At 39.1% G+C, this 23035-nt stretch overlaps 1 protein-coding gene across 4 annotated transcripts; it reads left to right on the top strand.

The window, feature by feature from the left end:
- The first annotated feature begins 351 nt into the window (after positions 1-351).
- On the top strand, positions 352-21053 carry KCNA3 (potassium voltage-gated channel subfamily A member 3). 4 transcript variants are annotated; one of them, XM_044238889.1, is made up of 2 exons: positions 352-3666; positions 15776-21053. In XM_044238889.1, the coding sequence occupies exon 1, from the start codon at positions 352-354 to the stop codon at positions 2086-2088; it is 1737 nt and encodes a 578-aa protein (XP_044094824.1). In that variant the 3' UTR covers positions 2089-3666; positions 15776-21053. The 4 variants fall into 4 exon arrangements, with proteins under 4 accessions (XP_044094824.1, XP_044094821.1, XP_044094822.1 ...); XM_044238886.1 differs by having other exon boundaries at positions 15380-21053; XM_044238887.1 differs by lacking the exon at positions 15776-21053 and adding an exon at positions 7055-7180.
- Positions 21054-23035: the final 1982 nt, after the last annotated feature.

Raw genomic sequence — 23035 nt, 5'->3', positions numbered from 1 at the left:
GGGGTCGGGAGGCGGGGGCCCGGGCCTCGCGGTCCCCGTGAGCCGCCGGGCGGTAGAGCCGGGCGCGCGCCCGCGCGGTGGGCGGGCATCCTGAGGGGCCGCGGAGGGGCGGTGGACGCGCGCTCCGCGGGGGTGGGGCTGGGCAGCGCGGGGGCGGGCGAGGAGGCGTAGCCCCTGAGGAGCCCCCAGGACCGCGCCAGATCCGCTCCGAGCCTCGCGGCGGCAGCGGCGCCGGCGGCGGCGGCAGCAACAGGCTGCGGGCCGGGCTCGGGGAGGGGGGGCGGAGGCGGCAGAGGGGCGGGGAGCGCGAGGAGGAGCGACGCGGTCCGCGCCGCCGCCTCTTCCCGCCGCATGGACGAGCACCTCAGCCTGCTGCGCTCGCCGCCGCCGCCCTCCGCCCGCCACCGCGCCCACCCTCCCCAGCGCCCCGCGAGCGGCGGCGGCGCCCACAACCTGGTGAACCCCGGCTACGCCGAGCCCGCCGCAGGCCCAGCGCTGCCGCCCGACATGACGGTGGTGCCCGGGGACCACCTGCTGGAGCCGGAGGCGGCCGACGGCGGCGGGGGCCCGCCTCAGGGCGGCTGTGGCGGCGGCGGCGTCTGCGACCGCGACCGCTACGAGCCGCTGCCGCCCGCGCTGCCGGCCGCCGGGGAGCAGGACTGCTGCGGGGAGCGCGTGGTCATCAACATCTCCGGGCTGCGCTTCGAGACGCAGCTCAAGACCCTCTGCCAGTTCCCGGAGACGCTGCTGGGCGACCCCAAGCGGCGCATGAGGTACTTCGACCCGCTCCGCAACGAGTACTTCTTCGACCGCAACCGGCCCAGCTTCGACGCCATCCTCTACTACTACCAGTCGGGCGGCCGCATCCGCCGGCCGGTCAACGTGCCCATCGACATCTTCTCCGAGGAGATCCGTTTCTACCAGCTGGGCGAGGAGGCCATGGAGAAGTTCCGCGAGGACGAGGGCTTCCTGCGGGAGGAAGAGCGCCCGCTGCCCCGCCGCGACTTCCAGCGCCAGGTGTGGCTGCTCTTCGAGTACCCGGAGAGCTCCGGGCCGGCGCGGGGCATCGCCATCGTGTCCGTGCTCGTCATCCTCATCTCCATTGTCATCTTCTGCCTGGAGACGCTGCCCGAGTTCCGCGACGAGAAGGACTACCCCGCCGCGTCGTCGCAGGAGCCGTTCGAGGCGGCCAGCAACAGCACGTCGGGGGCCCCAGCCGGAGCCTCCAGCTTCTCGGATCCCTTCTTCGTAGTGGAGACCCTGTGCATCATCTGGTTCTCCTTTGAGCTGCTCGTGCGGTTCTTCGCTTGCCCTAGCAAAGCCACCTTCTCGCGAAATATCATGAACCTGATAGACATCGTGGCCATCATCCCTTATTTCATCACTCTGGGCACCGAGCTGGCTGAGCGACAGGGCAATGGACAGCAGGCCATGTCCCTGGCCATCCTGAGGGTCATCCGGCTGGTGCGGGTCTTCCGCATCTTCAAGCTCTCCCGGCACTCCAAGGGGCTGCAGATCCTGGGCCAGACGCTGAAGGCTTCCATGCGGGAGCTGGGGCTGCTCATCTTCTTCCTCTTCATTGGGGTCATCCTCTTCTCCAGCGCGGTCTACTTTGCTGAGGCAGACGACCCCACTTCTGGTTTTAGCAGTATCCCGGATGCCTTCTGGTGGGCAGTGGTAACCATGACAACCGTAGGTTATGGGGATATGCACCCGGTGACCATAGGGGGCAAGATTGTGGGATCGCTCTGTGCCATCGCTGGTGTCTTGACCATTGCTTTGCCAGTCCCTGTGATTGTTTCCAACTTCAATTACTTCTACCACCGGGAGACAGAAGGGGAAGAGCAAGCTCAGTACATGCACGTGGGAAGTTGCCAGCACCTCTCCTCTTCGGCCGAGGAGCTCCGAAAAGCAAGGAGTAACTCGACTCTGAGTAAGTCGGAGTATATGGTGATTGAAGAGGGGGGCATGAACCATAGCGCGTTCCCCCAGACCCCTTTCAAAACGGGCAATTCCACGGCCACCTGCACCACGAACAATAATCCCAACTCTTGTGTCAACATCAAAAAGATATTTACTGATGTTTAATATATGCTACAAGTGACATGCTGTGCTCAGTATTGTGTGGAACGTGCCCCCTTGGTCTGTGTATGCCCTTGTTTTATACATTTCCAGACCATTCATCAAGGAAAGGACGTGAAGAAGTGAAAGCACACTTCATTTTCCCTCTCCCTACTGCTTCATACTGAAACAGGTGTCAGTTTTGCAAGTGGGCTGCATTCTCTCAGCTCTCCATTTTTTTTCTCTCCCCCTTCTGTAATATCGCAAAGAACAAACTTACTGTAAACTTCATTTCTAGTACACACCCTCTTTAAAAAAAAAAAAAAAAAAAGTACATCCTGGGAGGAAATGAAACTAAAGAACAGTTAGAAAAACTGCCTAACCTCAGAACTGAAAAGACAGTTGTTTCTTTACTAAGTAAAGAAGGCACATACTTAAAGGATGCTTCTGTTTGCTGTACCCATTAACATTATTGAATATTTAGTTCAGTTGCCTTCGCTGTGGATACGTGTATGAGAAGTCTAATTAGAACAATGACTTGTAAACCCACTGTAAGTTTATTTGTTTTTTTGACTGGAATTTCTATTCAGAACCCCTCCGGGAATTTTAAACATTTCTACCATTTTGAACAAAGGGAAATGCCCAAGGTGTCCTGATCTCACTAAATCAGTTGAACTCTTTGGGGCTTGTTAAGCATTTGGAAAGGGGGGCAGACAGGCAGATTCCTCTGAAGTTCTGTGTGTGTGTTCCTGGCAACATCTATCAAAGTGTAGAAACAGATGTTTTCAGTGCTGCTGAGAGAAACAAACAAACAGAATTCCTAATGCGTCTGCGAGATAAGCTTCTGCAGTATCACAAGAAGATTAAAGTGGCAGACACTCCTTCCAGCGGAAGTTACTAATTCGGACCTGACTGATGCAGTTCCCATAGCAACCCCTGTTTCCTGGGAAACCCGAAAAAGGTTGTCATGGCATCTCTTGCTCTCTAGCCCCACCCCCTAGCCCCTGCGGTTTCCACAGTAACCTTTCCAGATGGTTCTTCCTTACAAGATTTCATAAGGAAAACCACTGTTTGAATAAACCGCACAAATAAGGTTATGTCTGAGAATCTGAGGTGGTGAAATGATTTTTTTTACTACAGAAAGTCACTGATATCATCTCATAATGACTGAATCGGGAAGGAAAATACCACCTTTGGAATGTTAGAAATACACTCCAGTGAGGCACGATTTGAATTAAATGCCAAAAATTAGGCAATAACTTCAAAGGATACTGTTTTCTTCCTCCAAGAAGTTTCAAGCCAACCAGTGAAATCTAAAAGCAAATGTAAAAGTGTTCTGTACGTAAGCAAATGAAAGATTCAGTCCATGTACCTGAATCTTTACTACAAGGAACCTTCAGACTTCCTTTTAAAAAAAGTTCCAGATCCCACAAACAGCACTTGAAAAGCTAAATAAACTTTAAAAATATGAAGGACGCCTGTTTTTTAACTGAGGGAATTGCAGACAATCAATAAAAAGGAGGGACGGGAAGTAACCACATCCTGGGAAAATTCCTGCAAGTTTCAGCCATATACCAGGGGTTGCCAGAAGACAAACAGAATCAGGTGAGCACGTTTGGGGGTACTGAGAGCTCTAGCTCTCCCTCTTTGGACTCAGAACTAGGAAAATGCTGTTCTTGTCTAGATTGGCAATACTTGCAAAACCAATGGTTTTATATTAATTACATGCAGGTGCCTTTTAAAGATCACTTACAACATCTTTTCCTTTTGATTTCCATGTTGTTTACTGACCTTTGGTTTCTATTGTTTAATGACAAAAGGGTGGGTGTGTGGGGGGAGTCATTGCTCTTTAGAATAACCTTCACCAAAATGGAACTGAAAATGATTCCATTCCTTTTACTAACCCTCTTGGCTTCTGAACAACCTGTTTCCCCTTTAAGAAAAGAAAAAAAAAAAAAAAAGGATAAAAGGCAGAACCTACTGCTATTAGATTATTGGCCCAATTTTAATTTACATAATTACTAGTATGCAGTAGTACAGTCATTTTAAACAAAAATGGTTAAACTTACAAGGGTAACCCTGTATTTTAATGAAATCATTTTATTTTATATACATTATAGGTATTATACTATGTTTTTCACAGTTATACATTGTGCACAGATTTTTTTTATTTTTATAGGGTATAACTATTCGGTCCTAAAGGAAGTGAGAGTAACCCTAATTCTAAATCTCATAAAGTTTTTTCAGGTAATCAGAAGCCTACCTATTTTATTATTTGTGTAGTTAATACAGTTTAAAAGAATGTTGAAGACTTCTAGTGAGGGGAGAGGAAAGAAAAGACAAAAAAGTAATAGAGTCAGGAGATCTGTATACCTGGTCATGGGGTCCCTGCTTTTATCTGTATGTGCATCAAAATAGGACTCCTTTATCTGTAGTCCTTTGCTACTTGTTTGAGTTACTTTTACCATTGATCTACCTTTTGATGAAATTCTTGGTATTCTTAATGACCATTCTTTTTGTAACCCATTTTGGTGGTAATATGTTAGACACACTATAGTAATAATGTTAAGAATAATTTTTATATATGTTCCTAAAAGATCTTGATGGAAAGATGAACAAAGTACAGTGACACTTTTATTCACTTTTATTTAGAAGATATAGAAACCCTGCTTAGTTCTATAAGTAAATTATGGTTGTACCATAATTTTTAGAATTGTATGGTTATTAATAGTAATATGAAGAAGACTTTTTTTTTTTAATCCAGAGAAATACAGCTTTTTGAGTCATCACTTTGAGGTGGTATAATTGCCTCCTTTGCCAAATTATAAGCTCTGTAAAGGTTGTAGGTTCTGTATTTTGACAAATACAGAATTTGGACACTAGCGCCTAGCACATGTAGCACTTTGTATGTATTCAGTAATACTTGACGAGTGAATGGCAATAATCTTACATTAATGTTATTTTCAGGTTTTTTAGCTCTGCAGTCATACTGCCAGGGTTTGAATCCAGACTCTTCTCCATGAGTAAATTACTTACCCTCTCTGTGCCTCAGTTTCCTTATTGGTACAATGAGAATAATAAATAGTATCTCATAAAGTTTTGGTGAATGTTGAATGTTGCTACAGTATACCACTTAGAAAAAATACTTGCATGCTATGCAGCAGAGATTTTGCCAAGAGATTACATTATTATTGTGATCCTTACAAGCATAGTGTAATTAACATGGAGCTTTGTGAATGATACAAAATACATAAGTAATCAGTGTCTTCCTATTTACTGTCTGTGTAACTATAATAATTACCATGTAATTAGCGTGTCCTGGACACGTCTCAACTCTGCAAGGTAAGTGGTATTCACCTACTTCAGGAGGGTAATAAATAGATAGTTTTGGTTAAGTGATTTCCCAGAGACTTCACAGCTAGCAAGAAACCCAGCTCTGATTTAAAGCCAGGTCATTCTGGCCCCCAAACTCATGTTCCTTTAATTGCATGACTTGAAAGAGATTGAAACAATAAATCTCTTATGCTTTAAGGTTTGACTTCAGCCCATGTTACTAAATAATGAATTCCTGTGCTCGCTTCGGCAGCACATATACTAAATAATGAATTCCTGTAGTGAATATATTTCCAGAAACCTACCTTAGGCAGTATATTGAGAATTAACCCTTTCTTAATCATCAGGGATTTTTTTTTTAAGATTTATTTATTCATTTATTTGACAGATCAAGATCACAAGCAGGCAGAGAGGCAGGCAGAGACAGAGGAGGAAGCAGAGCAGAGAGCCCAATGTGGGGCTCGAACCCAGGACCCTGGGATCATGACCTGAGCCGAAGGCAGAGGCTTTAACCCACTGAGCCACCCAGGTGCCCCAATCATCAGGGATTTTTAACCATAGGGATTAAATATAAGGTATTTAAGTTGAGCAAGAAATCAACTTTCCTACTAATAAAAGATTATTTTCCTATATGATTGATTTTTCTGCATTTAATATTATACCCAGAAAGCATAAGCATAGTAGTGATACCTGCTAGGACAATAGATATTTTTCAGTTTTAAGATTAATATCCGAAGTGTTTAATCTAGAGTAGATGATAGTATTATGCAAATTGTTATTTTTCCATTTCTTTATACTTTGCTTAGGTTACCCAATATCCATGCCAGCAAATAGTATAAATATTTTGACTCCCCCTTATTAAGAAAGGAGAAATTACTTAGAACAAAAGGATTGAAAGCAGAAGGAGATTGCCACCTCATTGAAATTTGCAACATTATTGCCTTACCCAGTCACTCCATGGATCTTGAAGAGCTCTGTGCTCAAAAACACATAGGAATATACTTCTGTCCTTTATAATGGCTGTAGCCCCTTCTCTAAGGTCCTAAATCATTCAGAAAACTAAAATACATAGTGATTTGGGCTTACAGCAAAATGCAAATGAGCCTAAGTTTACACATATCAAAGATTTCACTGTTGAGCTCAACTGTACATCTTGGATGTTGAAAGGTATACATATGTCTGTGGGTACAAAAGATTCATGGGAGGAGGTGTGACTGGTGCTTGCATGTCTATCAAAACCCTGGGGAAAATGTATTTACCCTAGAGCTGGTGAATCCAGAGATAAAAGTAATGTTGTTATTTATTTCTTTCATGATGCTTTTAAACTGATATTATACCAAATTTTAATACCCACCAACTATGGTGACATAATCACAAACAGCTACTCATAAGAGTCAGCATTATATCAGTGATTTCTAAATTTTGAGACAAAATTTCTGGGATTGAAATTTTAAATGCAGAATATGAAGAAATTTAAAGTTACGGTTTGTTGACATAAAATTTGTTATTTACCTCTTTGGCATAAAACGTACTCAAGCAACTGCTCTGGTCAAAGTATATAAATTCAGTGTATCTAATACCAATAGTTTTTTCCTTTAAGAACCATAACTATAATTTAATGACTTCCATATATTTAAAATTTCAACATTTTCTCTAGCAGTTCCAAGTCCTTCCCACCTCTCAGCTGTAAATAGAAGTGATAACCCCTCCCACTAAGAAATGCAAAGAAGCACAAGTGCCCCCTCTCCCCCCAATCTGAAGACTTATGGAAACACTGAGATAGAGGTGAGGAACGGAAGAATGGGGCAGAGGATATTTAGGGCTTGTGTTTTAGGGTGGGGCTTATCCTTCTGTCTTTTATTTTACCTTTTAAATGAGAATAAGACTATTATTTCCATGCTACTAATTTCCGTATTTCATTTGGCAGTATTTTAATAGTCATTTGTTTTCTATAACTTGCAGGGAATGGTTGAAAACCTTTGAGAGAGGGCAGATCAGAGGAGGCAGGAGGAAGGGAGGGAAGCCATGCAGAGCCCAAACCCTGTGCTATCATGACTCAGCTCCTAACCTCCTGCCAGAAAATGGCCATTGCTAGAAAGTATATGATAATAATATTCTTTATATGCTCACATTCACCTTGCAAATTTAATTTAAGTGATTCAGACAGGTTAGAAAGTTTTCAAATATTTGTCTTTGTTTTCAGTGATGCTGTAAACTAATTCTGTCTTTGGAATTATAAAGAAAAAAGCATTTTACGAAGAAACATTTTTGTGGTTCTTCACCCCCCCCCTTTTGTACTGAATGTGTTTTTCCTTGCATTTCAAATTTTGCACCATTAACTATCAAATACATTAAAGAGGAGATCTGGAAAATCGGCTCCATCATTTTCGTGGAAGCCATTTTATTACTGTTGCAATCTAAATAGTGCAGAATAGGAGCTCTAGACTGAAAAGTAATTCCTGGGATTCTGGTTGTTAGTAAATAGCATTAAATGAGCAAAAAATGATGTCTTCTTGTATCTGAAGAACATTAAGAATAAATTTGTGCATATAGGGCTCTGACTTTGCAGATACAGGGATCATACCCCAGCCTGGTGCTAAAGAGTGGAGAGAATCTTTTTCTTTTCCAGTGAGCCCCCAACATAACCCCCACCCCTTTCATCAGAGCACAAAGGCTCTTGGAAATCTTTATTGAGATTCCCACTAACTTTTTAGAATGAAAGCTAACATTGCACTTACGTGTTATATGTCAATCATCACTTCTGTTTCACTGGTTTTTTTTGTTAAAGTTTATTTTAAACTCCTGTTCTTTATGGAAATTCTCTGAATCCTAAGGTTCTTATTTTTATACATTTAAACATGTTCATTAAATTAAAACATATGACTTAATTTGGAAGAGAAACCAATGAGGGTAATTTGTTACACATAAACACACACAAACCCCTCACCTGTTATTTTCTATCCTAAGATATATTTACTTTCTTTCTACAGACATAAACAGTCTAAAATTGGTGAATTTCCACAGTATGGGTTTTCATTCATATGTGGTGCATAGACATTTACAAAGCATTTTTATTTTTTCATAACCTTGCTTAAAATGCAGACTTATTGCCTAGTGTTATCAATGTATTTATTAATGTAATAGATTTATAAAGTAGTAAATACATCCAATCTATCACTGAGCTTACTCATTTCACCTCCTAAATATCCCTGAAAATAATCTACTTTTCAGCATCACTGCCATCACCACTTTAATCTATGCTACTGTCATCTCTATCCAAAATAGGTGTGAAAGTCTCTTCGAATGGCCTCGCTACATTTACTATGGCCGATTTGACCCATTCTCTACCTGATAACCAAAAGCATCATTTTGAGACTCAAACCTAATTGCATCACCTGCCCCTGCTTTAAATTCTTTTAAGGTCTTTACCTTGTTTTTTGGATAGAGATGCAAATGCTTAACACAGCCTTCATGGCCCTACATGGTCTGTCTAGGCCCTGATCTTCTAGTTAGGGGTTAAGCTACCCTTCACCCTTAATCTGTGGGGGATCCTTGTAGATGTTCCCCCTGTCAGCCCCCTCTTCACTTTGTTACCTTATACTTTACTTCAGTATTCCCTCCAGGATATCTCTCATGACTGGTTTTATCAGTTCCCTGTTATGCTACATTTCATCAAATTTAAGGAGCCTACCATTATAAGGAAAACTGTTATTCTATGTGCCACTGAAAAAAGAAAAGCTGCCCATTTTAAGGGATAGTACCAGGGATTTTAAGGTACATCCCAATTTCATAGATGCTTAAGTCTGAAAAAGTATGTCTTAGAATGAACTGAATATAGTATGTGCTCTTGACATAGCTGTCATTTTATATTTGTTTGTGTTATATGATTAATGTCTGTCTCTTCGATGAGAGTAGGGACTCTATCACTCTTTGTTCATCCTTGAATGCCTTTCCATTTTCTCCTAAATCTGCTCCAAATGGACTTTCACCCCATCGCTTCACCAAGTGTGTACTTTTCAAGGTCACTGGTGACCTCTTATAGCTCACCCCAGTGGTCATTTCATTTGACCCATCAGAAGCATTTGGTGCTTTGAAATACTTCCTCCCCTCCTGGGAAGAAGTTCTTCATTTGACTTCAGGGCATGACACTCTGTATTTTCTTACTACCTCCCTGGCTCCTCCTTCTCAATCTCTTCTACTGGGTCTTTCTCATCTCCCCTGAGTCTTAATGTTCGAGAGCCCCATGGGCTACAGCTTAGTCCTTAGACCTCTTTTCTTTCTGCATTAGGTCTTATTCTCATAGCATTAGACTATCTATATGTAAATTTCTCTCTCCTACCTGGACTTCTCCCCTGAACTTCAGGTTGAATTTCCAACTACCTACTTGACATCTCTACTTAGATATCAGATGGGTATCTTGAGCTTAATATGTCTGAAACTGAGCTTCCCTCTCCTCTCCAACCCTTGCCACCAAACCTATGTCTCTTGCCCCTTTCCCACTTTCTATCACTATAACTTCAATTTTCTGGTTGCTCTAGCTAAAATCCTTGGACTTTTCCTAGATTCCTCTCTTTCTGTCATACCCCTTATCCAGGCTATTGTCAAATCCTGTTGGCTACCCTTTCAAAGTGTTTCCAGTCTTAGTTCTGCAAACACCAGTTCTAAGCTATTGTTATCTCTCACCTGGATTATTAGAGTACCCTCCTGACTGGTTCCACCAACTTCCATCCCTTCCCCTGCTTGAGTCTATTCTGAACATAACGGCCAGAGAAAACCATTTAAAGCATTTGTCAGGTTATGTCACTTATTCGCAGCAAAACCCCTGTTTGGCACTCCATTTCACACAGGCTGCACACTAAAGGCCTCACATGGCCTGCAAGGCCCTACCTACTCAACCTCACCTTACCTTCTGACCTCCTTTCTGATTCTTCTCCCGTGTGACCCTATACAGCCGCTGGCCAGCTTCCTTGCTCTTCCTCAAAGAGACGAAGCGTGCACTACCTCAGGGCTTTGCATGTGCTGTCCCATCTGCCTGGAATGCTCTAACATCTGCTACCTGCATGGCTCGCCCCATCACCTTCTTAGGTGTCACCATCTCACTGAAGCCTTCCCTCACTACTCTGTTTAAACAAGCAGCCCGCACAGCACTCTCCTTTATCCTGTCTCTGCTTTGTTTCTCCTCTAACATGAGATATTTTCCTTACTTTGTTTATTGTCCATCTTCCCTTCCCTTCCATGAGAATAAAGAATTTTTGTCTATTCATTGCTATTAAATCCCTCAAGACCTGGAGTAAAGTTGGTGCTATATAACTCTTTATTCAGGGAAGGGATGAGAGGAAGGAAATTCCGATTTGGATGTTTTTAAGCTATAAGCAAAATTTTCTTGTCATGTATCTATGCTTCATTCTATCGCTGTGAGGCTTATACTCATCATCATTGTTGTTATGGGTAAAATAACCTGGTTCGCTGGAGAAGGTTTCCATTTGGTAAAACATGCTGCAGCAGGTTTTTCCCCACAAAGTGCTATCCAATTACGGGGGTGGAATTCCTTAACATAAATAATTTTAAAATAACATTATATATCACTCCTAATCACCATGGCTACCTGGAGTTGGAATGCTTCACAGAAACTGTTTCCTACCTAGCAGCTAATAAGCACTATTTGTAAATGATACTCAATATATACTTGTTGACTGATTGGCTTACATAGTACAGCAAAAATCAGAACAAATAAGTGATATCTCTGGGAATTTACCTAACTAGCAGACATTCTAAGGAACTTTGCTGTAAGTACAGTCTTGGTTTTAGTTAATGGTGAGTCCTAAAATATCCATGGGATTTTCATTACTATGGACACTAATTGAATAAGGCATTAGATACTTCATCAGTGAATCACCTTAAAGAATTATATTGCTATAGATACGGCCTTACCCAATAAAATAATTTCTTTCACAAACTAACTTAATTTTTTAAAAGACTTTATTTATTTGAGAGAGAGCACAAGCAGGGTGGAAGGGCAGAGGGAGAGGGAGAAGCAGGCCCCCCGCTGAGCAGGGAACCCAAAGCAGGGCTCAATCCCAGGACACTGAGATAATGACCTGAGCTGAAGGCAGCTACTTAACCAACTGAGCCACCCAGGCACCCCTAAAATAACTTAATTTTTTATGTAATCATCAAGATATATGGGAAGATCACAAAAAATGGTAATTTTTTTAAAGTGACTTTTTCATGTATTAAAGAAGAGGGGGACATTGAACCCATAAGCAGTAAGAGCAGATTCTCAGAATGACTTTTATAATGGCAAAACTTAGGTCACTTCTAAATAAAATAGGTGAGGGGCACCTATTTTGCTATCAGGAACATATGTTGGTATATATTGGTATAGGGAAGTTTCCAGAAGCTTTGCCAAACTGACATGTGTAGTATGGGAACTACTGAGACTAAACTGAAGTATTGATATAAAAGAAGACTGCAGATACTGCTATGATTTTAGGTAATATCATAATAGATGCACTTTAGGTAATACCGTAACAGTGCAGCAGAAAATGCAGGTACTCCACTTATGAACAGAAAGGAACCTTTTCTACACCCCTTCTGAATTTTCTCCTTTCTCTGGATTTCTCAGGCACAACAGACCAGACCTTGACTGGGTGTTACTTCTGTACATCTTAAGTGGAACAATTTCCTTACGAAATATGCCACCAAATTAAAAAAAAAAAAAAAACTGAAGCATGTGCTTGAGATTACATATATAGACCAACAGAAGTTAGAAACTCTTTTTGCCTTCCATCACTTTATACAGTTAAGCCCACATAGGACAGAGATCATTTCTCTTCTGAGGACAAGTTGTCAGGTCTTTTTAAAGGAATGTCACAAAACAGAGAACTGAAATTAATAATTTTCATTTCTTATTTTTTCATGTTTTTTTCCTGATTTGGAATGAAGAATCATTACATTGTTTATTTTTGTTATTTAACCCAATATGGGTTTTACTGGATTTTCTGTTATAAACTGGAGTATTCAAGGTATTAGAAATTATAACAGGCAGCCTCATATGCCATTACATTTTATATTTACCTCATGTATGACTATAGGACAAAAAAACTTCAGTTATTCACCAATAGATTACCTCTATAAGAAATTATAATAAAAAGCATGTTAAACAAGAGAGACTCTATGCTGGATTTCAAAATGTAGTGGATGACTAAAAACCACAGACAGAATAATATCTCCAGGTAAAAACTGTGTTTGAATTGCCTTATACCTATATTCTAAAAATCATTTACAACATTTTAACTTATTTCAAAAGATCAGTTTATTTTATCAGACTGTAATGTGAATTAAGGATATTTATTATTAATAGATCTAAATACTGCTCAAAGTAGCAGTGATTACAACTCAAGCTCATTTTTCCATGACTTTCTAGATTTTTGACAAAGCTCATATCTTAGCACATTACCAACTTTAATTATTGAGTGAATTTAAACTTTTTGGGGGGGGCAAGAGTATATAATTTCCAAGAGGCCAATCAGGAAAGTGTACATAATTGAATGAGAAATTTTTCTAGTCCTTTGGCTAATGCATTACCATTTTGTTGGCAGAAATGATAGAGGTTGTTGGTGTGCAGCCAACTCTAAGTTGCTTAATAGATGTCGAAGTACAGGCACATCAAAACAAAGTTCCCATAAAACTCCATGTTGTGGAATGATTGTAACCCCTTCCATCACCAAATATGAAGTTAAGTAAGCTGGGTGTCTGTACCTCTTTTGTTTAGGCCTTGGTGGAGGTGCCACTTACTTCTTCACAAGCTTCATAATTACAGAACTTTGACCGTTCTTGTGCTCTTTTCTTGCTTCATATGTTAGAAAATTTATTTGGTCAAATATCTTCAATTATAGGTCTCACCATTTTCTATTACACTTCCCCCTCTGTTTTTGTAGAGTTGATTTCCATACTTAAGTCAGTGTCCATTCTTCTAAGCCCTTCAGCTCTTTCCTAACCGCTAATATAAACATGATTACCATTCAAATGTCACTTTGATTTCTTGTTTTGTTTAACTGCAACTCCTTCCACACCCACAGTCCATTAAGATGCTGAGCTCTACCATACTTATTTAATAGTACCAAGAGCCTTGAGGCAGGGACTGACACACGAGGTTTAAAAAAAGGCTCAGCTTCGTATAGAAGAAGGATGTAATAGTAGCAAGAGAAGGACAGCTTAATAAAACCATCTCAAGATAACCAAAGCTACAGCAGCTAGGCACCTAGGAAATGAAATGGGTGCCAGATCATTCATGTTACTTGTAATTTCTAGTAATCAGTAGTCATTACTAGCTACTCGACCACTGTAACTTTCAAATTCTCATAATGAAAATTCAGAACGGAGGCGCCTGGGTGGCTCAGTGGGTTAAGCCGCCGCCTTCGGCTCAGGTCATGATCTCAGGGTCCTGGGATCGAGCCCCGCATCGGGCTCTCTGCTCAGCAGGGAGCCTGCTTCCTCCTCTCTCTCTGCCTGCCTCTCTGCCTACTTGTGATCTCTCTCTGTCAAATAAATAATAAAATCTTAAAAAAAAAGAAAATTCAGAACGTTGTGATGCGAAAGTATACCCCTGATGTATTAGTGTTAAGAAGTTGTATCTTTCATAAAGGACGATCAAGTATCCTCCAGGCCAATAAGGAAAACTTTTTACTAGATGATTGCCCAGCACACAGTAGGTATACAACATTAGGTTTAGTAAGTGGATGATTCTTCTACAGAAAGCACATTCAAGTTCCAGATCACCACCAGTAGGCATTTACCACTGAATTTCAGATACCTGCCAAAACCAGAACTATGTAAGAATCAGTTTTCTCTATGTATTATGATAGATAGTATTCACATCTTGAAACCTGGAACTGAGTTTAGCATTTTCTATTTGTGTATTTAGAAGTCTCCTTTCTACTACTGTTAGTAAATATCTAGAATACATGAATCTGATTTTTACATATCCCCTTATTCACTCAGTGGATATTTACTGAGTACTTGCTATGTGTCAGGCACGGTGCACAGTGAAAGGGATGTATTCATTCATTCAATGTACAGATTGTCTACTCTGTCCAGCTACCATTCTAGACTCTAGACATAGTAGTGAACAAGATAGTCATAGTTGGCAGAGGAAAGCACCAAGCCTTAAACTTCTATTTCTTGGTTCTCCACAGACCCTGGTTAAGCAGTTACTGTCTTAATTTGTGATTTCTTGAAGTGGTGCATAACTATGCAGAGTTTATATTTTAAAGGACCAACTGATTTAATGTTATTTGTGTAATGACAAGATAAATTACAGGCATGATGATTAGAACACAGTTTTCACCATATTCATTTTGAGACTGTTTCTCCCTCTCTCTCAATCTCTATCTCTCTTTGCCCCCTCCTTCCCTCCCGCCTCCCCCCCACCCGTTCCCCGCCCACCACTCCTTCCCTCTCCACTTCTCCATAACACTCATAACACTTATCTGAGCATAGGATTTCTGTTCACTTTAAGAGTTCTCATCTTAGGTCACCACAGTGGGATGTACTGCCAGGAAAGAAACCAATCCTTGGAAATACATTGAGAAAATTAACACACATATTTATCTAAAAGACAATATGCACTCAGAATGTTTCGGATGGTTCTAAAAGTGAAGATAAAATTTTATGTTCAAAAAGCAAACAATGACATTGCTTTGGACTACATTTGGAAATGGGTATTAATAAGGACAAAAAGTTCATACTTTAAAAGTTCATACTCAGAAACTTTTTCTAATTTATAAAACTAAGCTTTGATATGTGGTTGATAAGCTCAGAAAATTAAATTGGTTGAACTTTCAGGGTACCAGTAAAAAAAAAAAACAAAAAAAAAACCCAAAGTTATGAAAAGTATAGTGACTAGAATATTTTATATTGACATGAAGTCTACAATTTTTTAAAATGCTAAATATATAGTAAATTACTGTGCTCTGCCCAACAGATACCTGAGGAGTCCCACATAGAGAACTGTAGAGCTGCACTGGCCAGTAGGATTCTCATTTTTAGATTGCCTCCATCAAGAATGCAGTGTTGCTGATGAGCGGTGTGATCTGTCTGCCCGCACAAGTTTTGTTTTAGCTGACATTAAACCTGTCTCTGATAAATGCTTTATATAAAGGAAACAGCTCTAAAGCTCGAGGATTCTCTTCAACTTGTATGCAGTATTAAAGATAGTGATAAGGAGATAAAGAAGAACATCAAAAAATATGAAGGGATCATTTCAGCCCTTTGACATCTTGATGAAATCAGATCACTCAAAATCTAATCAGTACTGCCGATAGAGAAAACCTAAATGTCTGTTTATAACAAGCCAACTGGTACTGTTTTCCTCTTTCAGTTAATCACTGGACTGTGTTGAATCCTGAGATACAGCAATGTTATCTTCTGTGTTCTGGGTGATGTGAAACCTTATTTGTGAAGGTGTGTTTTGTACCAAAGGCTCTCCTACATAGATTGGCCCATTTTACACGTAAATAAGTGAAGTCTACACTGTGCCCAGATGAATGGTATTAAACAGACTGGCCTAAAAGAAATGTGCCTTGCTTGATTAAACATCCTTTTATTTTTTGATTCAAAATGATAGATTTGCAATTAGTCTCATAGGTAGCTTTTAGCTTGAACATAAATTTAAAGATACATTAGTACTTATATGTTTAAGTTATCTATTTTAACTGAAATTTTAATATTTAGTTATAGTTTTCAGCAGTTCATGTATAATATACTCATTCAAGTTAGTTTTCATGTGATGTTTGGTGTGGTGAGACAAAGCACATTCTTAAAGATAGAATATTTCATCTAATGTTTATAGAATTTCCTTCAGATTATATCTGTAAAAGGTTTCTTGACTCATTTTCTATTTTTGTATTTTATTCCTTTAGAAATGGAACTTTTTCAATAAAAAAAGCAAAGTTTTAGTTGGAAAAGAGATTTAGGAGGTCATGAAGATGATTTCCCATTTGGGGATATTTCACTTCTGTGCCATTATTAATGTATTTACTGTGACATTTCAGCAGAATGGTAGCTATTTGTATATTATTTAATAAGCCTTATGGAAAGTCAAACTGTGAACATTTGGTATACTGAAGACTTTTTTTCATTTTCATATTTTATTTTTGAAACATACCTGAACAAACGCATAAATAACCAATTTCCTGTTATTCAAGTGCATAACGAAGCTAAGTTATAATAAGAGGGCTTGTAGAATTTCCATTACTATCGAAGTATTCCAGTAGCAAAGCCAAGATTATAATACTTTCTGATGCCATGTAGAAGGAAATACGGTGATGAATTACATTGTTAATACATAAGAATAGGTAACTGAAACAGTCTTATAGCTATTAGCAGCAACAGATGGGTAGGAGATAGAATCCAGGTAACTTTCTTTGAGGCAATGTCTACAATGAATTCTGTAAAATCTGCTGGTATTTTTTCAGTGGTCAAAATTTTGAGACCAGATCTCTCTATTAAAAAGTGAAGTAAAAGAGTGGTAAGTATCTCAGATTTGAGCTATTTGAACCTCCCATCTGGGTGATTTGTGATTCAAGTGAAAACATAGCCAAAGCCACCACCATGTTTTTGTTCTGTGTTAGCCCACATACGAGAGACACTGGCCCAGGGAATTGTTAATCCATTCTAGCCACCTAATACTCATAACTGATGATCCCAGACTGATCAACAGTAAAGTAATTCACATCAGCTATTGGCATGATTGAAACAAACCAATTAACTGTCTTATAGAGGTCTTTGACATTCAGATGTTTCAGTAAGGATCAGTAGGCATTACAAATATAGACATAAGTACCACCTTCAGGAAACACCAATGACACAGCTTTAAGCATTATGTATACTTCATATCATGTCTGCATTATTATTATTACAGGCCACAGTTTCAAACAAAGACAAAGCCTGGACTTTGCAATAAAAGCACAGAATGGCACCATATGAGTAGACTATCATATCCAATATGGTTCACCTGAATGTGTAGCAAAAAATATAGCATTGGTCTAGATATCATGAGACCAGAGTACTTACCCACTTTCTACCTGTGGGATGCTAGATAAGTCACTCACCTTTGCTAGGTTACAGTTTTCCTGAATTGCAAGGTGGGTATGATGGGTTAAATAATCCCCAAAGCCCTTTCCCAGCCTCCAAATCCTCATTTATATACATTTGAAAAGGCTTTGAAGAATACTTAAAGTACTCAGATTTTCTTATGCATCTCAGAAGGAAAGACTACATTGAAGTAAGATTTAAACCTTGAAAGTGTCATAAATACACCATTCTTCAAATTGAGTGTGAGAAGAGGAAATAGGATTTTTTTTTCCTCCTCTGAGAATTGTCACTGGCCTCTAATGGGATCATGAAAAAGTAGAAAGACCACTCTGCAGAATGGAAACAGATTAATGAAATTTCTGGAAAGGAGGGGAGATTATTTGTTGAATTTAATTAGATGTCAATGTGATTTGAAATTGTATATGAAATACTAAAAACAGTGCCAGAGCTTTACTACACACTCAACATTATAACCCCAGAGCAGAAGCATGGGGAAAGGTTAGAGGGAAGGGAATGTTTACCTTATGATTGATTTTTTTTTTTTTTTTTTTTTTTTTTTTTGCACAAGAGGCAGTTTGGTAGAGTTTAAGCAGGTGCCTGTGCCTTAGTGCTCACTCTGCTGATAACTCAGGTGTCCTAGGGAAAGTACCTTTGACATCTCTGATCCCCAGTTTCTTTATCTGTACAGTGAAGACTTTAGTAATTTGTCTGTTTTTCTACATCTTTGAAAATTCTGTAACATTTTCAGAATGTCCTGATGCACATATACGTGGACATGTTGCTCCTCTCCTGGCACTAAGATGCCACAGATCCCTGCTCACATGACCGAACAGACTGCAAATCCAGCTGTTCCTATTTCTAATGGACCCTCAGCAAGACATAAAAAAAAGTAACTTTTAATTTTGACCGTGGCTTACCTATTATGACTTACCATTTCATTTTTGAATGTTGAGTTAATTGAAACAAAATTTCTGTTCCAGTGAAACTTCTGTTTAAATTTTTGTAGCTTAATAAACACTTAGCAAACCAGAATTAAGTATATTAGGCTTGCCAATGAACTGTAGCCAATTGCAAGGTGCATTTTTGTCGCATTAAGAAGGTAATGCTGTTTTAGTCCCAGAATCAATGGCTATAATTTGAAATAACATTCACAAAAATTTGTAAATTTTCATGAATACAAAAGAGGCCTGATAGAGCCATATTGTAATTAATTTTGCTCAGGAGTGAGAAACAAAATTCAGGGATAACCCAAACACTTCTGTTTGGCTTTTGTGGACAGTTGGGAAAAGAACGGTTATAGCTTTTGTACAACATAGATAAGAGGTAACTATACCCATTGAAAAACAAGAGTATATTCTGGTTGCTGGTTTTATGGTAGAAAGAGATAAGGATAGAAAGATGCTAAAATATGGACACTAGGGAAATTGTTAAAATGTTAGTCCATTTGAGTAATACAGAAATATTTTGTCATAATGAGATTATTTGTCCAGAGGTTTTAGTCTTATATCCTTCCATTCAGAAAAGGGGGCAGTTTTTAAAGGCCTCTATCATAATAGGAAATGTATATTTTAACTAGCCGAGCAGTTCATTAAAACATTTAATCTGATGATTTTTGGTTTTGTGAATTCAGTTTAGGTGTAATTGAGTCTCTTATATATTCGTGTTAGTGATAATTGTGAAAAGTAGTTCTATCTATTTTTTTAAAGTTGTTGAAATTTGCTCAATGGTGATTCTAGCAAATTGTGTTAATATTGTATCTTGCAACAGTTTGTGAACTGACCATACAGAAACAAACCACAATAGTATCTCTTCCAGTAAATTGTATCCATGATGTGATCTCTTAATACTGGGTTTGGGGTGGGAAGGTTAAGTATTTAGTTTATTTATAACTAATTGTCAAAGTGTTTTTCCTATATGCCATAAAATTGTATGATTATAAACCAAATAGTAATATACTCTTCTTTTTTTTCAGTATAGGCCATTTTTGGAACTACCCCATGATATGGTATAATTTCAGTTATAAGTTCCTACAAGGGAAAGCAAACAGTGTATGTAGTATCTCTCTGCCTTATGTTAATGTAATAATAACAGTAGTATGTTTTTGAAATCTTAGATAGTAATTATGCAGATATCCAAATACAGTTTTTTTCATAGCAGTGTCTTACATTTGTTTATTATGTCAGACTTTGTAAAGATCCTCCATTCTTATTCAATCTTTAAATATGCATATAAAGTGATAATACAATCTGAAGTTTAAACAACAGATAGAAAGATCAAGTGACTTGCCCAAGATCATATGGCCAACAAATGGCTCCAAATCTCATTTTTTTTACCCTGTTCTCCTTCTGTCATATTCTTTTGCCCCCATAACTGCCATATCTTTAAAATTTTAATTTAAATCTATTCTAAATGATATGTTGGGAAATTTCAGGTTTGGAGGACAAGGTATTTTTTGCTCTTGTCAGCCCTTCTTAGATACTTCCAGAAGACAGGGTGAGAGCCAAACATTTTCCATCTAGAACATATTAAGTCCACACACCCTGACCACAGACACCAAAGCCATGTGATATCAAATGCTAGACTGAAAAGTTATCTTCATCACCTACCCTAATGACGGAACAGTTGAAAGAAGCAATAACCCAAAAAACAGCAGACATTCTGATTCAGGGAAAACATACTATCAGACCGACCAGTGGCTCCGACTCTCAGCTTGTTTTTGCCCATCCCATGTGTTCTGTAATGAGCAGAGGACAGGTGCGGGGGAGCGGGCAGAAAAACTGTCCTTATTTTAAATAAACTCCTTATTTCTTAAAACTATTAAAAAATTGGTTATCAAATATTAGATAACTCTGTTAGTACCATTTAGCCATAGTTCAAATATGCGGTAAAGTTCATCCACATATTTAAAAATTAGGTAATTTCCCAAATAAAATTAAAATATGACTGCTCAGTTTGAATGTGGAGAAGGTTCATGTGTTAAGTCGTGACAGAATACCACACTTTAATTCTTTTTTTCAAACAACAGAGAGGCACTGTTACTGCTTTCCCTTGTAAATCAACAGTCTGTGATATGTTCTGTACCCTTACTAATTAGCAATGCAGTGTTACTGTGCATAATTAAGTGGAGCATATGCTATATGATGTCGGAATTTACAATTTTCTCACCTTAAATTTAGTTCTCTTTATCAAACAGCTAAGTCAAACAAGTATTATTTCGTATGGAATGAAATAATAGTCATTCTCAAATAATGGCATAATAAATAATGGAATTCTGAATAAAATGTAAAATCAAACACTTTTTTCTATATTCTTTCGATATTGAATTATGTTAGTTTATCACTTATTAATGTAAAGCTTAAGTAAGTTCTTATGCCGTGTTCTCTAATGTTCTTGTCATAATAAATTTGAGCCTTCTGTTAAGTAAATGCAGTAAATATCTGTGAGTTGATTATGTGATATTTTTATCTGATCCATTTTAAAAACTTGTCATTGGCTTTAAAGTGTTTTCATTGCAAATATTATGTGCAGAATTCAATAAAATAAAAAAAATCCCATCACTCATATGAATTAGTCCCAAACTCTTTCTTTTCTCTCTCTGTCTGCCTATCTGCCTTTTCCCGTTTTACTTTTGCAAAAGAGGAAACATCAAAATGGGGACTATTGTCAGTAGAGTAACCATCACCAATTTCTGCGGACTGTTCTTTGTCTTCCCACGTGAGTCTTGAGAGGGCTTCTGGGCATTACACCTACCGAGTCTTGGGGATGCCAACATTGCCTGGGTTTCTTCCCTCGCTCCCTATCATATACATTGATGAGGGCCCAGAGGAATCTCACGGAAGAAAAAAAGTATTTGTAATAAGCCTGTACCTTCATACTTTGTGTCTGTTATATGAGAAAATTGAGGCAAAGCAATTGTAGGAAGGTAGATCTAGCAGTGCCCCTGCTCTCAGACAGCTTTGAGTCTAATAGGTGACACACAGACATATTTCTAAGCCTGTAGGTTAGGATTCTCACAATTAGATCCAGAACAGTCAAGTGTTAAATAAGGACATGTTGTTTGCGATGTGTATTCGCTATTATGTCCAGTATTTTTTTGCACCGTGACAGACTATAATTTCTACTAATCAGCCTGTGCATACCCATTGTTCTTATTTTGTGCTTAGCAATGTGGATCTTAATTCTTTTTCCTAATAGCAGCTAGTTACTCAAACGTGTTTGTGCTTTCGGAATGTCAACACATGCTACATCACCAAAACAGAGGCCCTCTTGTTTCCATCTGGAATCTTACTTTGTCTTAAAAAAAAAAAAAGAAAAAGAAAAAAGAAAAAAAAGTGCAGATTTAGGCTGCTTTACACATGTAGTAATTAGCTATTAAAGAGCAAAGCGTATTTTTCTAAGCCTCTGGTTAATACAAGAAAGAATTGCTTTTAAGCTTTCTGGTCATGCAGTTTTGGTGGTGGACTCCATGAGCCATAATTTGTATTTCATGTTAAGGAACTAAATCTTTAAATCCTTCGCCAACATTTACGGAGTGAATTAAGAGATGCAAGATTACAAATACCCTCTTTGAACTATGCCTTCCTCCAAGAGAATTCTCACTTTTCTATTGGATTTAGCAGGAGCAAATTACTATGTAATTATTACAGCTGCGTACCTTCTGTGGGTTAGGGTCCACTCAGTCCTCGGTTCCCTTTCCTGTACTTTCTTTTGTATTACAACCTTTATCAATATTGCGCCTTTCTCTCCCTTAGGCCCATTTATCAGGCACTTAAAAGTTCATTCATCACAGCTAAATGGGTCACATTATTTTTTTTTTTTCAATCCTTCTCCATTTTCTCTAAATGGTACCTGATGACTTGAGTCATGGCAGAAGAGAAAAAGCCAAATGAAGAACTAAACCTTCTGGGAATGACACTGTCTTTTAAAATTTAAGGTCAGTGAAATCACTGTTTTGGAAATGAAGACACAAGAGGAGAAACAAGGCAAGTAACCCAGAAATCTGATTTCAAAGCATACCACTGACAAGGAAATGAGTGTATGTAGATAGTCTCTCACCCATGTCTGGTCCAATTTGGCAAAATAAATGCTTTTCGATGAAGATGAAGAATACGAGTTGATTCCTAGGCACATCTGATTAACCTTTACAATGTCGGTGAGAAATAGATGCCAGGTATTACTGGTTTAATTTATACCTATTATGCCTGCTACAAAAACAATCATTTCCACATGACCTGAATCTGAAAGCAATCAGGGACTGTGAGAGGGAAGTTAATCCCAGGGCCCAATAGGAATCTGGAAGCCAGGCTCAATGATAAGCATACCTGATGTCTTTAGCTTTCATGTGTCTCTCCAGAGATGCTGAGGAGCTCCTCAGAGGACAATGCTTGTACTGTATTTTGGCTTCTGGTTATGAAGATGGACATCATTAGGAGAGATGAGAAAGTGACGTTCATAACGCAGATGCAAATTTTCGAGGCCGAGTTAATTTTTGCATTAGAATCTCTGGAGGCAATTTATAAAGCTGTTTGAACTTTATGTGTCTGCT

This window comes from Neovison vison, chromosome 2 (assembly GCF_020171115.1).
Source record: "Neovison vison isolate M4711 chromosome 2, ASM_NN_V1, whole genome shotgun sequence".
Classification (NCBI taxonomy): Eukaryota; Metazoa; Chordata; class Mammalia; order Carnivora; family Mustelidae; genus Neogale; species Neogale vison.
The sequence above is the reverse complement of the archived record's forward strand: the minus strand, read 5'-3'. Positions and strand labels throughout refer to the sequence as shown.

Bases quoted from the DNA above. Each gene is read 5' to 3' on its own strand.
- KCNA3 (XM_044238889.1), top strand. From the start codon at position 352: ATGGACGAGCACCTCAGCCTGCTGCGCTCGCCGCCGCCGCCCTCCGCC.